We start from the raw sequence: 17,525 nt of genomic DNA on the forward strand, positions 1-17,525 counted from the left end.
TGTGCCTGAGTTCTGAAGCTCTTATTCCTATACTTTTGCTTAGCATTTTTTTTCTTTCCACAAAGAAAGCCATTCATGTCACATAGCATTCATGTCAGATAGGTAACTGTTGTAAAAGTGCTGCTTCAGGTTTTCAGGAGATTAAAAGAGTTTTATACTTACTTTTACACAATCTATATTGAAAGTTTGTTCTTCACGTGTATTGTGCATGGAACAGTGGAATGATCACATAGAAGAGAAGCAATGAAAGAGAAGTGAGAGTGTATGTTTTTGGTTAAGCTTAAAAATGAAATGTTAGACTTACCAGCCATATCTGCACTAGTAAAGCAAATCTGCCCAGAGCTATTGCCAAAAAGACTGATTAGAAGAGAAGAGCTGCTGTTCTGGGGAGTGATGCTTTGGCTCGACTTTTCTACTAAACTGCTTCTGGTAACTTTGGTTACTTTGCCAAACAGCATCAGTGCCCACGGACACTTCTGGGAAGTATTTACTACACTATACAAAGTGTCAGAAAAGGAGCTTCCGTCTAATTTACTGCTGTGCTTTAATCCCAGTGGGCAACTAAGCACCACATGGTCACTCACTCAGTCTTCCACAGCAGGATGGGGAGGAGAATCAGAAAGGTAAAACTGCAAGATCTCATGAGTTGAGCTTGGATGTTTTAATAACACAAAATCTATACATGCAAGCAAAGCAATTTGCTAATTCCCTTTGGCAGGTAGATGTTCAGCCATTTCCAGGAACATGAGACTGAATCACACGTAACAGTTACTTGAGAACATTTATTTTTACTCGAGCATAGCTCTGATCCTGTCCATCTCACCCCAGTCCTACTTTGCTGCACTCCCTCCCTCCAAACTTTTATTGCTGAGGATGTCGTTCTTACAGTACAGGATAGCTTTTGTTCAACTGCAGTCAGCTGTCCTTGGCTGTGTCCCCTCCCGGCTCCTTGTGCACCCCTGGGCTGCTCTCTGGCAGGGCAGCACAGGAAGCAGAAAAGTCCTGGAGTTCGAGGTATCCCACCTTGCTCAGTGCCAGCTAAAACATAGCTGTGCTGTTGACACTATTTTCATCCTAAATTCAAAAGGTAGCACCGTATCAGTTGCTGTGAGGAAAATTAACTATATCCCAGCCAAAACCACATATGTATAAGTATATATATATATATATATATATATATATATATATATATATATATAATTACAGCATAAGACAGATTTTAATTTCAAATTGGTTATATACTTCAACATTTAATTTACTCATCTTTTTACCTAGTGACAGTTTCAAAATGGGGGATGCCTGGTTTTCTGTCTGGATCAAGATATTAGAAATGTATTCTGTTCTTGAAGCATTTTTCGTATCTTGGATGGGAAGTAGTGAAACTGTAGAATTAATTGGCTTATCTACAGCAAATTGTATGTTTTTATACATAGTGTAGAAGTACTAATTAAAATACAAATGTGGTGGAGTTCCACAAAGCAACTATGAGCATTTCACTTTGGTTCATCTACTTGCAGATGCAGCTTTCAATAAAGAACAAGGAATCTGAGCTGACAAGCTGAGTTCTCTCCTGGCAATCTAAGATTCCCTACTGTTGCTCTGTATCTCAGAATATAGTTATTGCTAGTATTTTGGAAAAGATAGGGCTTCTCTCCTAAAACTAAGATACTTACCAATAAACTACTGAGTTACCATTCTTCTTTTTTCAGTTATAAAACTAGGAAGTCAGAATATAATTTTCATGTTTCCTCTTTTAGGAAAAGTGGGTTTTGGTGTATATAGGGAGTTCTGAGAATTGACTTAAACTTGTCTTTTAGTGGTCTTGAGATTATACAGAGAAATGCAAGGGATCAGACGCTGATGGCTGTGTATGTACTGATTAGGCATGTTTAGTTACTTGAATCTGCAACTCACCTTACTGCAGAAATACTGGGTGAAGTGATAATGACTTCTTTTTTTTGTTCCCCCTCTCGTAGTGTGCTGGAGAAGAGAATTGGGTGGACAGTCGGACTATTTATGTTGGGCATCGTGAACCACCTCCAGGCACTGAAGCATACATTCCTCAGAGATTTCCAGATAACAGAATAGTCTCATCAAAGGTAGTGTTCTTTCACTCATTTGCATAAATTAGTTTAAGTTATGCTTTATGTGCTTATTTTATTCCTCCAGGATGGTCTTTCTGTACTTCCTATGTTTCTCCTTTACCGTGATTGACAAAGGTAAATGAACATCTCAAGTTTCTTCTACAAAAACTAATTGTCACGTTGCCTCTCATGAGTTAGAATAAAGTAACTCATCCAATGTTCAATGTAGTATGTAGAATGTGTTAGAACGAGGCTGTGCTTTTTCACAAAGGAGTGAGAAATTAATTTTCATTTGGGTTGATGCTGGAGTAAAGAACATCTTCCCAAGGCGAGACTTTGTAATTGTACATCTTCTTTTTTTATTGAGCGCATTGTCTCAAAATACAAGTATTGTGATCGATGTATGTGATCTCTACAATAAGTGTTCCCTTCAAAAGCTCGCACTGACACAAAAACCTCTTAGAAATTATGGGATATTATTACCCATCTAACAAGTGAATCAGTCTTAAACATATCATAAATACCAAGATTTTATACCTTTTAGAAATCATACACTTTATCACTCACTGTAAGTTTACAACTTCCTGCTTCAGCAGTATTGTGTGAACAAATAAGTTGCTGGTTTAGAAAGACTGGGTTGCCTTAAATGTTTCTGTTCCAGTAGCATAGAAAACTGAACGCTTGCAGCTTTCTATGTCGCAGACTCCCCAGGAACTTCATCTATTGAATGTGTTCAAGATGTTCAACTTCATGAGTGCCCACCTGCAAGCCAGTTATGAAATAACATCAAGAGGAAATGATTTTAAACTCAAGGAGAGAAGGTTTAGATGAGATGTCAGGAGGAAATTTTCCGCTGAGAGAATGGTGAGGTTCTGGTATTGATACAGGCGGCCCAGAGAGGTTGTGGATGCCCTATGCCTGGAGAGGAGGTTCCAGGCCAGGTTTGATGGGACCCTTGTCAATCTGAACTAGTGCTTGATCTAGCAGTTGGCAACCCTGTCTGTGGCAGGGAGGTTGGAAGTCAAATCATCTTTGATGTTTCTTCCACCCCAAGCTGTTCTGTGATTCTATGAATGACTTTAAAATAGCTTTACTGGAAAAAGTTACTTTTAAGCAGTAACTTAGATTCATAGACTTGCTTTGAGAACCTTTCTAACCCTGTAATCTCTGTATGCTTGCATACCTTAGTGGATCTGAACACTTGCCTTCCACTAATATATGGCAAAGCTGTAGTAAAAGTTATGCTTCTCAGACTGTCTCATTTCTTACATAAAATTTTCTTTTACTATCTTCCTTCACTACAATCTTTATTATCATCTTCCCATATCTCTTCCAAAGACAGCATGCCTAGAAAAATAGCCAAGTGTCTAAACATCTTTAATTAGATAAAATATTGAAAAGGTAACTTGGTAAATAATCCAGGTGGAATATGGTCAGACAGGTACAATGGGAAATCCTGTACTTTGCACATCACTTTGTGTATTGTTGCAGCATAAACACATTTTATGCAAATCTTTGTGCTTGTGTTACATTTTAATCTTGCATATTTCATCTAGTGCTTACATACATAAAGCTATTGAAGTAAGTTACTGCCACTGCTTTTTGAAATAAAAAGCATCCTACTTAGTTCTACAAGGTGCTTGACATCTTTTTTGATAGTGAAATTAGAAGTTTTGAGTTACTATGCTTTGTAGAGTGGGATCTTAAATGTGGTTTAGTGTGAAAATAAGCCAAAGCTTCTTGCCAACAGTTATTAGATGTGTGGAATTTTAATTAGCTCAAGGAAAAGATTTCACTGTATTTTGATATATTTTCAGTTAGATGTTTGAAATATTAGATTCTTGTCAACTGATTGTAAAAGCTTTTCCATAAACAAAAGGTTTTTAGAAATATTTTTATACACAGATCTCAGACTTGTGGTTTATACGTTAAACTTGTTACACTTTAAATAAGTAATCTAAGTATTCACTGTGAAAGTAAATACAGTGAAGATTATGTAGGTAACTCCAAAAGTAATGCCTCCTATTTACTTGTATGGAAACTACAACAGATGCAAAGAGTACAGTAACACTATTTGATAGAGCAAATTCTCAGCCACAATACACTAGTTTCCAGCATAATCATCAGCATTATCATTTTTGCCAGCAATGAACAAGAGTCTGCATGTTGTTTAAAAAATCTGCACCAGCAGAGGTGACCCTCTGCCACCACTGCTGAATATACCGCATCATTGTGCAGACATCCACTGTTCAGTTTCCATAAATGCTCAGCAAGTATTGATGAATGTCAATTGATGCAGTTTTCTCCACATGGAGGAATTCAATAATAACCCTTTGACTCAACTGCACTTCCTTGTCAGGCTCCATTTTGTCAGGCTGCCCCTCCATTGCCATCTGTCATACAGAATGGAACAGAACATTGGTGGAAAGGTTCAGTCTCTACAGCCGCATCATCAGCATCTTCCTCTGATACCGTGGGTCAACATAATACAATGGGAAATATTACTTTCAGAGCAGCCCTTGTTTTTTAGGAGGGAGAAGAGTTTGCAGAAGTCCTTTATACAGATACATACTTTTTACAGCATCGTTCCAAAGAGTGCAGAAAGTTCAACTTGGATCGCAATTGTCTTGATATAGAAAATTTCTCTTGCTATCTTACCTATGCTGTCCTTTGCAAGAAAACTTGATTATTCATGTGTTCTATCCCAGATATACTGGGTAAAGCACTACTGTGATTTGGCTTGCATTGATTCTTGCTCTGTAAGCTAGCTAGCTCAGACTTTCGCTCTGTCCTTACCATCTCCCTTAGAAGCTCTATGAAAGAATATCTACCACAGCTTAAGAAAGGCAGCCTTAAACTTACTGAAAAATAATGAAAATATATTGAAATACTATTGAAAAGCAATGTTATAATCAGAAATTCATAGTTGTTAGAGTAAAATACATACATGCGAGCATGCTATATAACAATACCACAAGCATGCTATATAATAATACCTCAACCATGAAGGGTATTTCCTTAGTTTTTCATCAGTAGGACAGACAGTAGTTTTCAGCTGTGGTTTTATAGGTCTTTAAGGCTCATACAGGAAAGATGATGATTGCTCTTCAAGGATGAGAAACCCTGAACTCTGAAGTACAAATTCAACCAATTTAAGACAAATTGAGTTTCTAAAAAGAGTACCTTAAAACCATGAGGAAACTTCATCAATTGGACTGTATGTTCCTGTATTAACAAATGCTCTGTCATAAAACTGAAAAATTATGGCCACTCGAAGTAATTGAAAAAGTCTAAGATTTTTTTCTTCTAAAGGTAAACTTCATGATGCTGCACAAGAGGTTTTCTGGTGTCAGCAAGATGATAATTTGATTCCGGTACAGGAGGATATTTCTTGTATATTGCGTTGTCACTGTGGAATGTGGTTAATGCTCTATCTATTTAATGGCATATTCCTGCTTGTGAAAAAACTGATTAAGACAGACATTGGGCAGACAAAAATGCTTTTTTGATTTCATGTGACTTTTAACAACGTACTACAAAAAGTCTTTGTCGAATTAATAAAAAGCAAAATAATTGTTTTAGCTTGTGAATGCAGTTAGCTTATGTTCAAAAGTAGTAACTTTTGTAAGGTAGATTCTTACGTGGTTCTAGTTTTTAACTACTTCACCTGCATGGACTGTTAGTTGTTAATCATAGAATCATAGAATCATAGAATCACCAAAGTTGGAAAAGACCTAAGAGATCATCCAGTCCAACCGTTCACCTATTCCCAATAGCTCCCACTAAACCATGTCCCTCAGCACAACATCCAGCCTTTCCTTGAACACCCCCAGACTCAGTGACTCCACCACCTCCCTGGGCAGTCCATTCCAGTGCCTGACCACCCTTTCTGAAAAGTAATACTTCCTAATGTCCAGCCTGAATCTCCCCTGCCGTAGCTTGAAGCCATTCCCTCTGGTCCTATCACTAATGACACGAGAGAAGAGGCCGACCCCCAGCTCACTACAACCTCCCTTCAGGAAGTTATAGAGAGCAATGAGGTCTTCCCTGAGCCTCCTCTTCTCCAGGCTGAACATTCCCAGCTCCTTCAGCCTCTCCTCATATGGCCTGTGCTCCAGACCCCTCACCAGCTTTGTTGCCCTCCTTTGAACACGTTCCAGGGCCTCAATATCTTTCTTGCAGTGAGGGGCCCAAAACTGGACACAGTACTCGAGGTGCGGCCTCACTAGTGCTGAATATAGGGGAACAATCACCTCTCTGCTCCTGCTTGCAACACTGTTTTTGATGCAAGCCAGGATGCCATTGGCCTTCTTGGCCACCTGGGCACACTGTCGGCTCATGTTCAGCCGAGCATCAATCAATACCCCCAGGTCCGTTTCCTCTACGCAGTCCTCCAGCCACACCGCCCCAAGCCTGTAGCGTCGCCTGCGGTTGTTGTGGCCGAAGTGCAGGACCCGGCATTTGGCCTTGTTGAAACTCATCCCATTGGCTTCAGCCCAGCTCTCCAGCCTGTCCAGATCCCTCTGTAGGGCCTTGCTACAGATGTAGGATGTACTACAGATGTAATGTAGGTGCTGTGTGCCCTCTGAATTTATATGGCAGTGATGCAACATGGCAAAATAATAGCTGGAAGAGAAAACCCTGCTATTTCTTATGAGGAGTCAAAAAAAACAAAAAACTTCATGTTAAATGAGTTGGCAGGAGTTGTTTGCTTTGTTTTTTTTTGTTTGTTAAAAATCTTCATATTTTGAAAGAATGTACTGATCGTTAAAACCACTATTTCAAAAAAAATTTTTACTACAGTAGTGGTTAAAAGAATTTGGTAAGGGATGCCTTTTGTTCCTTCTATTTCTGAATTGGGAGAACATCAAGTTTTTATCAATTCTGCTTCTGAAGAGTGATTAATCACAAAATAACTAATATGAAACTTCCTTAATGTCTGTACTTCATAGTTCGTGCTGAGAGTGTCCCAGGTAGTATGCCAATAGGTATATATACCTATATATATATATATACATATATATATATATATATATAGTGGTTTGGCACTTCCACACACTATATATATATACATATATATATATATATATATACACACACACATATGTATATATGTATATATATATATATATATATATACACACACATATATATGTATATATATAGTGTGTGGAAGAATATATATACATACATATGTATATATGTATATATATATATGTGTATATATATACACATATGTATATATGTATATATATATACATATATATATATATATATATATATGTATATATATACATATATATGTATATATATAGTGTGTGGAAGTGCCAAACCACTTAATGTACTGTCATGGGAACTGTTGCAGTCCCACCTAGCACAGTATCTTGTTGCCACCAGTAGATGTTTAAGGAAGGAAGCTACGAGTAGACACAGAGTGATACTTCTCAATAGGATATTACTATTACAGAATGGTAGGGTGGGAAGGGACCTTAAAGCCTGTCCAGTTCCAACACTCCTGGACTGGACAGGGACACCCCCTGGATCAGGTTACCCAAAGGGCCCTGTAGCCTGAGCCTGAACACTTCCAGTGCAGGTGCATCCTCAGCTGCTCTGGGCAGCCTGTTGCAGTTCTTCACCACGGTCTGTATTTGATGATTTGTGATTTAGCCAAAACTGATGATTTAACATTTAATGCATGAGTTTTTGGTCTGAATTTCTTCATTATTTTTTGAACCCGCTTGAATTTTTAGAATAATTAATGCACAGTGAAACTTTAGAAGTTTGAGAAAATAAAACTAAACTTTCATTTTGAAACTCCTACTTCATAATTTTTTGTGTTGATTGCAAGTGCTTGAATCTGAGAGCAGCCATGATCATTATTATCTTCTTGATGCTGTTAGTGATCTTCTGCCATACTCTTTCCAGGCTAAACAGTCTTAGCCTGTTCAACAATTGTGTGCAGAAGTAGTTCATACATCTGGTCAGATTTGTCTGTCTTTTCCCAAGCTCTGTTAACATTTAAGATTGTGAAATGCACAGGCTATTCAGTGTGTAGGCTAGCCATAGATTTACACAGTAGCATACCTAATTTTTTCTTGTTTTATTTTCTAGTAATTTCCAATGTTCCATTTCCTTACTGTTGATTTGCTATCTTCTGTATCTTCATAGAACTGCTGTATTTCCAGGATTTTGTTCAGTTGTAGACAAAATAGAGGTTTGCAATTTCAATTCTAGTTGAATCAATGAACTAAAGACTAATTGTGTGTATACATTTGCCTTTTTTGAACAAAGGAGAAGGTACATAGAAAAAAAATTTGGCGGGAGCTGTAGGGAATTCTCTGAGAATGTGCTTAATTGGAGCTGCTTACTGGTTTAGAGACAACATGCAGAATGAACCACAAGAGATTAAAAAAAAAAAAAAAAGATTTCAAAGGTTCCAAGATAGATATAATCTGAGTGAAGGAACACTGAATTTCCAGTGTGTCAAACTGACAAAAGTACTGGGAACACTCTGCAGGGAGATGACATTTTTTCTGTACCACCCATAGAAAAAGCTAGGTTAGAGAAATTTACAGAAACTCTGGGTAAGCATTTTGTTGTTTTCAGTCTGTGGGTAATCAGTAGGTAGCATTTCGCCTTCGTGAGCCTGTCTAGCTTCAAACTTCCGTGTCATAGTTTCACGAAGGGAAATTTGTACTGCTATGAAAGATACTTGTGCACTGGCATAACTGGAAGCAGTGGAGTTCAAGCCTCCAAAAGGTTGATGCTGAAAGCAGTAGGCTGAGATTCCCTGAAATGCAAGGCTGATTCTACAGTGGAAGCAGAACTGTTACTTGAAGAGTTTGCCTTAACATGAAGATTTCATTCAATTTAAGTTATAATATGAAATTATGAAATGCAGATTTATAGTACATCTTTATTTCCTTTCGTTGCTTTTTAAGAAGCAATGCAGTGAATTTTGGATGGCAAAATAATACTATCACTTGCTACTTTAAAATGCTATATGGCTATATTCACTGACCAGAAGTGCTCCCATTTTTAGTTTCACAAATAATACTATTGTCTGTTACTTGCTTGTTTCCTTGGGGCTTCTGTTCAAACACTGATCCAAACACTGATTTATATGTGAATAGCCTGAAACAATAATATTGCATGTTGAGTGTCCTCTCAGCTGAAGGCACAGTCTTAGTTCCTTTCAGTGCTAATCTGATTAATTGTGAGTCATCTCAATCTCAGTGACTAATAGTTAAATAAAATTAAGTTATTCTGGCATTTTTCAGAGGATACTGTTGAAATTTTTCCTTCTTTCAGCAGAAATTTGTGCTCGCTTCCATGCAACACTCACTTCTGGCATCCTGTTATAAAACCACAAAGACTGGAGGCAGTGAGGCTCTGTTCTTATTGTTGTGCTACATTTGGAAGAAATCTTAATTCTGAAGCTTGAGAAAGCTTCATACTTTAAATACTTAAAGATATGTAAGTGCCTCCACCACAACTTGAAACTCAGAGGAGACCTGGGCTGTCCCAGACCTCTCCAAGGTCATGGTTTTTATCTGTAAGGATTTGTTTGATCTCTGTGAGGACATGACACAACAGCTTTAGGTTGAGGAGTTCAAACACAGCCCTAAGCATTGGCATTTGAAAGTCAGAAAAACATCTCAAGCCCACAGTGTGTGTGAAGCACAAATATTTGTTTAGTGTGTCTTGGGGTGCAGAAAAGACAGACTTCAGTGCATATGGGAAAGGCACCAGTGCAAGGAGTGTTTTGTGTGCCTTTTAGCATGGACAGACTGGATCTGAAAGCAGTTGTAACATGGAGCTCCTGCTGTGTGCCCAGGCACTCTGCTGACTTGTAGCTATGCAGTGTGAAGCAGAAGATCAGGTCTGATGCTGCAAGGGTTAAAATAGCAAGGTTTACCAAGCTGTATCTAAGAATGAGTGGGGCTGGTGCTTTTAGCGATGAAAAAGAGTAAATGGGCTTAATCTGAGTCAGTCGCAAGTGCTTTCTCATCAATGGACTTGTCTTGGTCCGAGTTAATGGGAAGCAATACCTTTAGAATGAAGTCATAGGATGCAGTGCATCATGCAGTTTTCCTTATGGTAACGTAGTTTCTTTCTGTGGATAATGCCCAATACCTCCAGAGAGCTAGAAATAGCTATTAGCTCTTCGTGATCCTCTTCTTGGTAGGATTTCCAGGCTAGTGGCTCTCTGCAACCTCTCCTGTGCTCCCAAGAGAAGTCATTTGCCAAACACCCCACTCAGCCTGGGATTAAATTGTTTTTTATTCTCTGCTGGGATTAAGTTGTTTTTTATTCTCTGCTGGTACAGAGTAAAATTTCTCATATTTATATGGAGTCTTTATATATAGGGGGGTGGAGGGGGCAGAGAAGAACAAAGGAAGGAAAGGAAAGGAAGCAGGCCCTAACCTGGTACTGTTCCACTCACTACAAAACTTAATTCTTTTCCCTTTGTATATGAAAAAGTGAAGCACGTCTGATCTAGTACACACTCCTGCATCTCTTTGCTAACATTCTCTGAGACTGTTAGTTTCTTTAACTTGTAATATGATAATATATAATATAATAATATAATAATCTTCAAAATGCTGGGTGATGCTGTTATCAGAGGAGTTCCTGGAGATACAGCCTCAAACTGATGAAACTTAGAATGGTTAAATTAATAAAGGACCATGAAGGATATCATTTTTCAGTTTGTAGCAGAAATCTAGTTTTACAAGTAACTACTTTTAAGGAACCTTATGACGGGATATGTTTGTCCATTCATGGTCCTGTATTTTATTTTCTGACAGATAAGACTGAACATAGGCATACTGTGATTAATGTGTTTCTCACTGGGAATTACTCTTAGATTTCAAGCTGCTACCCTTGACCTGAAACCCCAAACGTGTACTCACTGTTCAGATCACTATTTCTGATATGAGCCAGGATGCCATTGGCCTTCTTGGCCACCAGGGCACACAGCTGGCTCATGTTCAGCTGAGCATTGACCAACATCCCCAGGTCCCTTTCTTCTACACAGACCTCTAGCCATTCTGCCCCAAGCCTGTAGCATTGCCTGGGGTTGTTGTGGCCGATGTGCAGAACTGAACTTTATCTCGCTGGCCTCAGCCCAGCTATCCAGCCTGTTGAGATCCCTCTGTAGGGCCTTCCTACTGCCAGGCAGATCAATGCTTCCCCCCAACTTGGTGTAATTTGCAAACTTACTGAAGGTGCACTCTGTGACCTAATCTAGGTTATCAACAAATATATTGAACAGGACAGGCCCCTGTACCGACCCCTGGGGAACTCCATTGGCCTCCACTCTTTAGGACATCCAGCTAGTTCTTTACCCAGCAAAGACTGTACCTGTTCAGGCCACAGGCTGTCAGCTTCTCCAGCAGAATGCTGTGGAAATCAGTGTCAAAGGCTTTGATGAAGTTTAAGGTAGAATACATTAACTGCCTTTCCCACATTTACCAGGTGGGCTGCTTGATCACAGAATGAGATCAGGTTAGTAAAGAGGGACCTGCCTTCCATGAGCCCATGCAGGCTGGGCCTGATCCCTTGGTTGTCCACACATGCCCTGTGGTCTTCCTTAAGATGATCTGCTCCATAACTTTTTCTGGCTGACAGGACTGTAGTTCTTCGGATCTTCCTTATGACTCTTCTTGTAGATGGAAGCCACATTGGCAAGCATGACTAGAAAATATCCAAAGAAGATGAATGGTATTAGCTCACTACCTGGGAACAGTATTCTGATGCATTTTAATGTTTGTTTTTAAAGTCTTTTTATCCAAGGTTTTTATTTTGCCTTGAATACAGTCATGAGATAAATCATGTTCTGATTGGCAACCTCTCTGTTTCTCCTGGGTGTGATTATGATGGCTAAATGTTAATTATCTATTTGTAGATACTGCACTGAACTCACAGTGGTTGGGAGAGTGAGGGAAGGAAATGTCTAAGTCTTAGTGATCTTTCTTGCCTAAAATCCATAAAAAATAGTTACTTTCCCTTTGGAGAAGAAGAGGCAGAATAAATAGTTGGTATGTTTGAAATCCACTATAATAAAGTTCTAAAATTTGTCTGTGTATCATTGTCGTCATTTAAGCTCAGTAATGTGTATATCTCTAAGATTGGAAAGAACAAGATACCTTATTGCCAATTCTGCTGTCTGTCACTAACTACTAGGGAGAAAACATGTGGTGGACTTCCCTTCTCTGTATTCAAATCACATCTCTCTTGTTGCTTATCATAACAGGAGCTTTAAATGACTGAGACTGTTGTACAAGGAAAACTTCTAATCCAGTCTAACCACTCTTATTTTGAAATTGTGCAGCCAAAGCAAGTAACTGGGTAGTGGGCACTGTGAATAGAATTCCATTCCAATGCAAGTATTCTGACTGCAAGATGAGAGCACTTAACTTTCCAGCTCTTACGTGTACATTTGCATGGGTTTTGGCTAACAGCTGATACAATATTGAAATAACTTATTAAACAGAATAAGTATTTACTTTAGAAATATTTTTGACACATCATAAAAGAGTAACACTTTGTTCATGTCTTACGCATGTATAGGCTTTAGCCCCAAATAAATAGAAGTACAGAGCAGGGGTCCCTCATGGGTCTATATTGTAAGTGGTATTGGATATTTTTTGTCTGTGACATGGGTGTTGGAGTTAAGTGCACCCTCAGCAAGTTTGCACATGGCACCAAGCTGCATGCTGCAGTAGACACACTTGAAGGGTTGCCATCCAGAGTGACTTTGAGGCACGGGCCTGGGCAAGCCTCATGCAGTTCAGCAAAGCCCTGCGCAAGGTCCTGTGCTTGGATCAGAGCAATCCCAAGCACAAATACTGGCCCAGTGGAGAATTGACCCCACCTGCAAAACTGTGTTCAGCTCTAGGACACCAAGCATAAGAATTCTTGAGAGCAGAAGGCTTTAGAGACATTACAGTGGCCTTTCGGTACCAAAAGAGAGCTAACCAGAAAGCTGGAGAGAGCTGTTTTATCATGGAGTGTAATGTTAGAACAAGGGGCAGTGTTTTTAAATGAAAGAGAGTAGATTAAAGTTAGATCCCTGGAAGTGCTTAAGACCAAGCTAAATGGGGCTTCTAGCAACATATTCTACTGAAGAATGTCCTTGTTCATTGTAAGGGGATTGGAACTAGATGGTGTTTAGGGTCCCTTCCAATCTCAGCAATTCTGAGATTCCACACTGTACCTAGTAGGGTTTTCGTGTGCAAGGAAGACATACTTCTTGGAGTTCTTTTTCATCTGCATATGGAACAGAGGTTCCTTCTGTAACTGGTTTCATTTTCTTTCAGGGCCAAGTTTGGGAGATGTGTAACTTGTGACATAATTTGTTAATCAGTATGCATTAGTACAGTCTGAGCAAATAATTAGTAGAAGCTTCTTAGCTTGTCTTCTTTGGAATTAATGTTAATTTGAAATTGTTGGTTTATGATGTGTCAAATGATAATTTGGATAATAAGAAGATACAGCACTAGTTTTCTTAAGCAGTTTTTCATGTTTGTCACACAGTTCTAGATAAAATTTTTCACATGCTTTACAAAAAGCAATGCTCTGATCCAATTTTTGGAGCTACAGAATGATTTGCGTAAGAGTAAGGTTGAACTTGCTGCAGAGGAGGGGAAGGGACCAAATGTCGCAAGATTCTTTCTCACTCATTTTTGTGCTTTTTTTCCTTTGAATTTTTTACATATTCTGTTTGCCCTTCTTTAGGTTATATTTCATTTTATTGAAGGCCAGGTTGAATGGGGCTTTGAGCAACCTGCTCTAGTGGAAGGTGTTCCTGCCTATGGCAGGAGGATGGGTGCTAGATAGTCTTTAAGATCTCCTTCAGTCCAAGCCATTCTGTGAGTTTTCAGTTATTTTTAAGGTTAGTAGAGAAACATGCAGTCACACACTCTCATTCAGAACTGTAGTTTATTTTGAGAACTATGTTTGCACCAAAGCCAAGGTACAGAGGCTGGCAGTTTTTATTTCGTTCTTAATTTGCTGTGATATCATAGTTGACGCTCAGAGTGCCACCTACCTCCTAAAGTCACCTCCTCATGTTCAAAATCACAGTGAATTAAAAGCAATGTTAAGCATCCAGAATGTTTTTGTAAATTTTTTTCTTTGCTTTAAATGAACTGTTCTGTAACTGAATCTCTGAGTGTTGTTACTGTTCAGAAGGTCCTTGAGATAATCTTGGGATTATCTCAGCTCAGAAAATCCTATATAACGCAAATGATGTGATTTTAGGAATATATTATTGCCAATTAAAATTCCATTTCAGTAAGCTATTAAATAAAGTAACAAAAATAATACAATTTAATTGTGGATTGTGAATTATTGCATTTGTCTGATTCTTAGAAAAAAGAGTGTGAATGATATTTCTCTCAGAAGCAGTGATAATCTGTGCTTTGTTTTCAGTACACGTTTTGGAACTTTATACCAAAGAATTTGTTTGAGCAGTTCAGAAGAATAGCTAACTTCTATTTTCTCATCATTTTTCTTGTTCAGGTAAGCTACTCCCATTTTGTAATAAGTTTCTGAGTTCTTCCTAAAAAAGAAAAAAAAAAAAGCGCAAGGATTTTAGAAAAGTTTACGAAACTTCAAAACTAGTTTTGATGAATGGAGAAGTAAACAGTTGAGCTTGGTTAGGCTTTTATACTGATGATGTGAGAAAAGGGGTTTTATTTGATTCCCAGGTTGTAAACGTGAATCTAATCTAAAGACAAATTGATATCATCACTGGTTTGATAGCATCTCTTGATTAAATGCAATATAATTTTAATCTTTATTTTGTAGTAAGTAAGCATCCAGATGAGTAAAGCCGTTCTTGTAAATTATGTTGATGACTAAATTTTGTTAGTTATGCTAAAGGTTATATTTTTTATAAGAGAATGATCCCTTTACAGAAATTTTCCAAGTGCCCGTCATTAGGGCCTGTAGAGAAATCGAAGTATGGATACTTCTTTAATGCTTGCTTAGCATAATACCGAAATACTTGTTTTTGTAATTTTTACCTCCAGTAATTAATTTGTTGCTTTCTAGACATCTTCATTCTAAACCTTTCGCAATCACTTAAATGTATTAAAAAATAACAATCTATTAAATGAAAGGCTCTATCACTTGGCTTGCCAGACACCATAAAAAGAAGAGCTCTTTGGATTCTCAGAATAATTTAATTTTCTTACAGACTGAACTGTCCCTTGGATTCTACCTCTTTCTCTTATAATTGTAGAAGTCACAGCTCAGTATTTCAGAATTTACTCTTTGTGTGCATAAGAACATCTGCACTGTATAACATGAAAACAGCACATTGCTGATTTCAGATTCTGCTCAGCTTTGTCTCCAAAGCTTCAGTTTTCCAGTTTCTCTCATATTTAAGCTCTTGCAAATAAATAAAATTTATTTCTAGTCATTAGTATCTGAATGTGTTTTAAATATATGTAGCTTGCTCGAAAAGTAATGCCTCCTATTTATTTCCATGAAAATGACAACAGCTACGAAGAGCACAATAACACTATTTGATAGAGCAAATTCTCAACTACAAAATGCTTGTTTTCAATGTAGTCACCACCATTAGCTATGCATTTTTGCCAGTGATGAACAAGAGCCTGCATTTTGCACCTATAAAACATCTGCACCAGTGGGGATGACCCGATGTCGCTGTCGCCATTGCTGAAACGCACCACCCACAACCTCACTGTGCTCACATCCATTGTTTGGTCTGTACGGAGTTCAGTAAGCACTGATGAATGTCACTCAATGCCAATTTTTTATGCATGGCAAAATTCAGTTCCACATCTTTGCTTCAGATGCTTTTCCATGTCAGAAACCGTTGTGTCAGAGTGCCCCTCTGCTGCCATCTGTCGTATGGCAATGACGTATAACAGAATATTGGTGGGAAGATTCAACCTCCATACCACCATTGCCATACCACCAGTGTCCACCTCTTGACATCGTGGGCCAACACAGTAAAACAAGAGGCGTTATTTCTGGAGCAGCCATTTTTTTAGACTATAATTTTTTTAGCCTATATTTTTTTTTTTAAGTTTTTTCTTGGCATTCTTAAAATCATATTAAAGTGCTGTTCTTTCTAGTTGAAGTTCCGTGGTACTTTGTAACATACCAGTGAAAAAAGTACTTGAAACATCTTAATTGCATAATTCACTGCTTACATTTACCAGAATATATAACCAGAATATATTTGTTCCTTTTGTTGCAGTTGATCATTGATACACCTACTAGTCCAGTTACAAGCGGACTTCCACTTTTATTTGTCATTACTGTAACAGCTATCAAACAGGTGAGGAGTTTTCTTAGCAAAAGTAAACATAAGGAGAAATTTTCTATTTGTGTAGTATTTGATTTCTCCCTGTCTTTTTATGTGCTATCTTAGAGCAATGCCTAAAGAATTATTGTGATGAAATTGGACAGAGTAATGGTTGGTTTTTTTTGTTTGTTTGTTTTTTGTTTTGTGTATGTGGCTGTAGTAGAAGTTGGTTGATGCTATATGATGTCTCATGAATTCAACACAAGTTTGTAAATTATTTTAAAACTTTGATGTTCTTGTGCCCAAAGGAATCATCTGCATTCTTGCATTTGCTCAGTACATTTGACTTTTGTCTGCTACTAAGCAGCCATCCACATCGACATCCTATTACATTTTTTTCCATAGAGACTGAAAGTGAGCTTAGTAAGAATGAGAAAAACTTGTAAGATGAAACTGCTGATACTTTTTATGTTTCTGTATCCTCTGCAGAATGAAAAAAGAACAGAAAGTATTTTGGCTGAAATCTTCAATATATGTTGATGATAACATACAGTTCATAATGATAGCTGCAGTACTTTCTGAAGACTACTATTCAATAGATGTTACAGTAGTCTCTTATTTTCAGTGTGGAAATTAATCCATGAAATGGTAGTAGTTTTCAGAAATCAGTTCTTGCTCCATCATTGAGTATAAACGACAGTAATAAAAGTTGCTTTCACAAAACAAAATTGCATAATACAGGTTTGTATTATTATACAGGTTTGTAATTTCATTTCCAAGCTAGTGCTATTAAAAGGGAAAGGTTTTGGTAGTTTTTCATGCTGTACCCTAATGCTGCAGTGTTCCAGTTAGCATGAACGCTTAAATGTAGATGGAATCTCAAATCTCAGATGAATATTGAATATTTTAATTTATTACTATTAATACATTAATATGATCATCAGATCTGTGCATTATTAGAGCTTCTGATACTATAAATTTGGTCTGGATCGAGATTTAATCAGGAATGAGAGACGTTGCACTCTGATTAAGCTAAAGCTGAATTTGTTGTCTTTGGCAGTTTTAGGCCCCTTGAAGGAGTGCGAAGAATAACTTATTTGGCATAAACCTTATTTAACTCATGAAAAATTTTACTAGATTTTAACTAGAATGAG

The 17,525-nt window shown here is 37.8% G+C and overlaps 1 protein-coding gene across 2 annotated transcripts in view; it reads left to right on the forward strand.

The window, feature by feature from the left end:
• Positions 1-17,525, forward strand: part of ATP11A (ATPase phospholipid transporting 11A) — a gene marked incomplete at both ends in the record, with an annotated part of 117,595 nt that overhangs the window by 54,666 nt on the left and 45,404 nt on the right. For both annotated transcript variants that reach the window (XM_079543824.1, XM_079543825.1), the window contains 3 exons: positions 1,977-2,099; positions 14,523-14,612; positions 16,324-16,404. In XM_079543824.1, coding sequence (XP_079399950.1) covers positions 1,977-2,099; positions 14,523-14,612; positions 16,324-16,404 — 294 coding nt within the window. The remainder of the gene's footprint in view (positions 1-1,976; positions 2,100-14,522; positions 14,613-16,323; positions 16,405-17,525) is intronic.

This window comes from Tetrao urogallus (assembly GCF_951394365.1).
Source record: "Tetrao urogallus genome assembly, chromosome: 1".
Lineage (NCBI taxonomy): Eukaryota > Metazoa > Chordata > Aves > Galliformes > Phasianidae > Tetrao > Tetrao urogallus.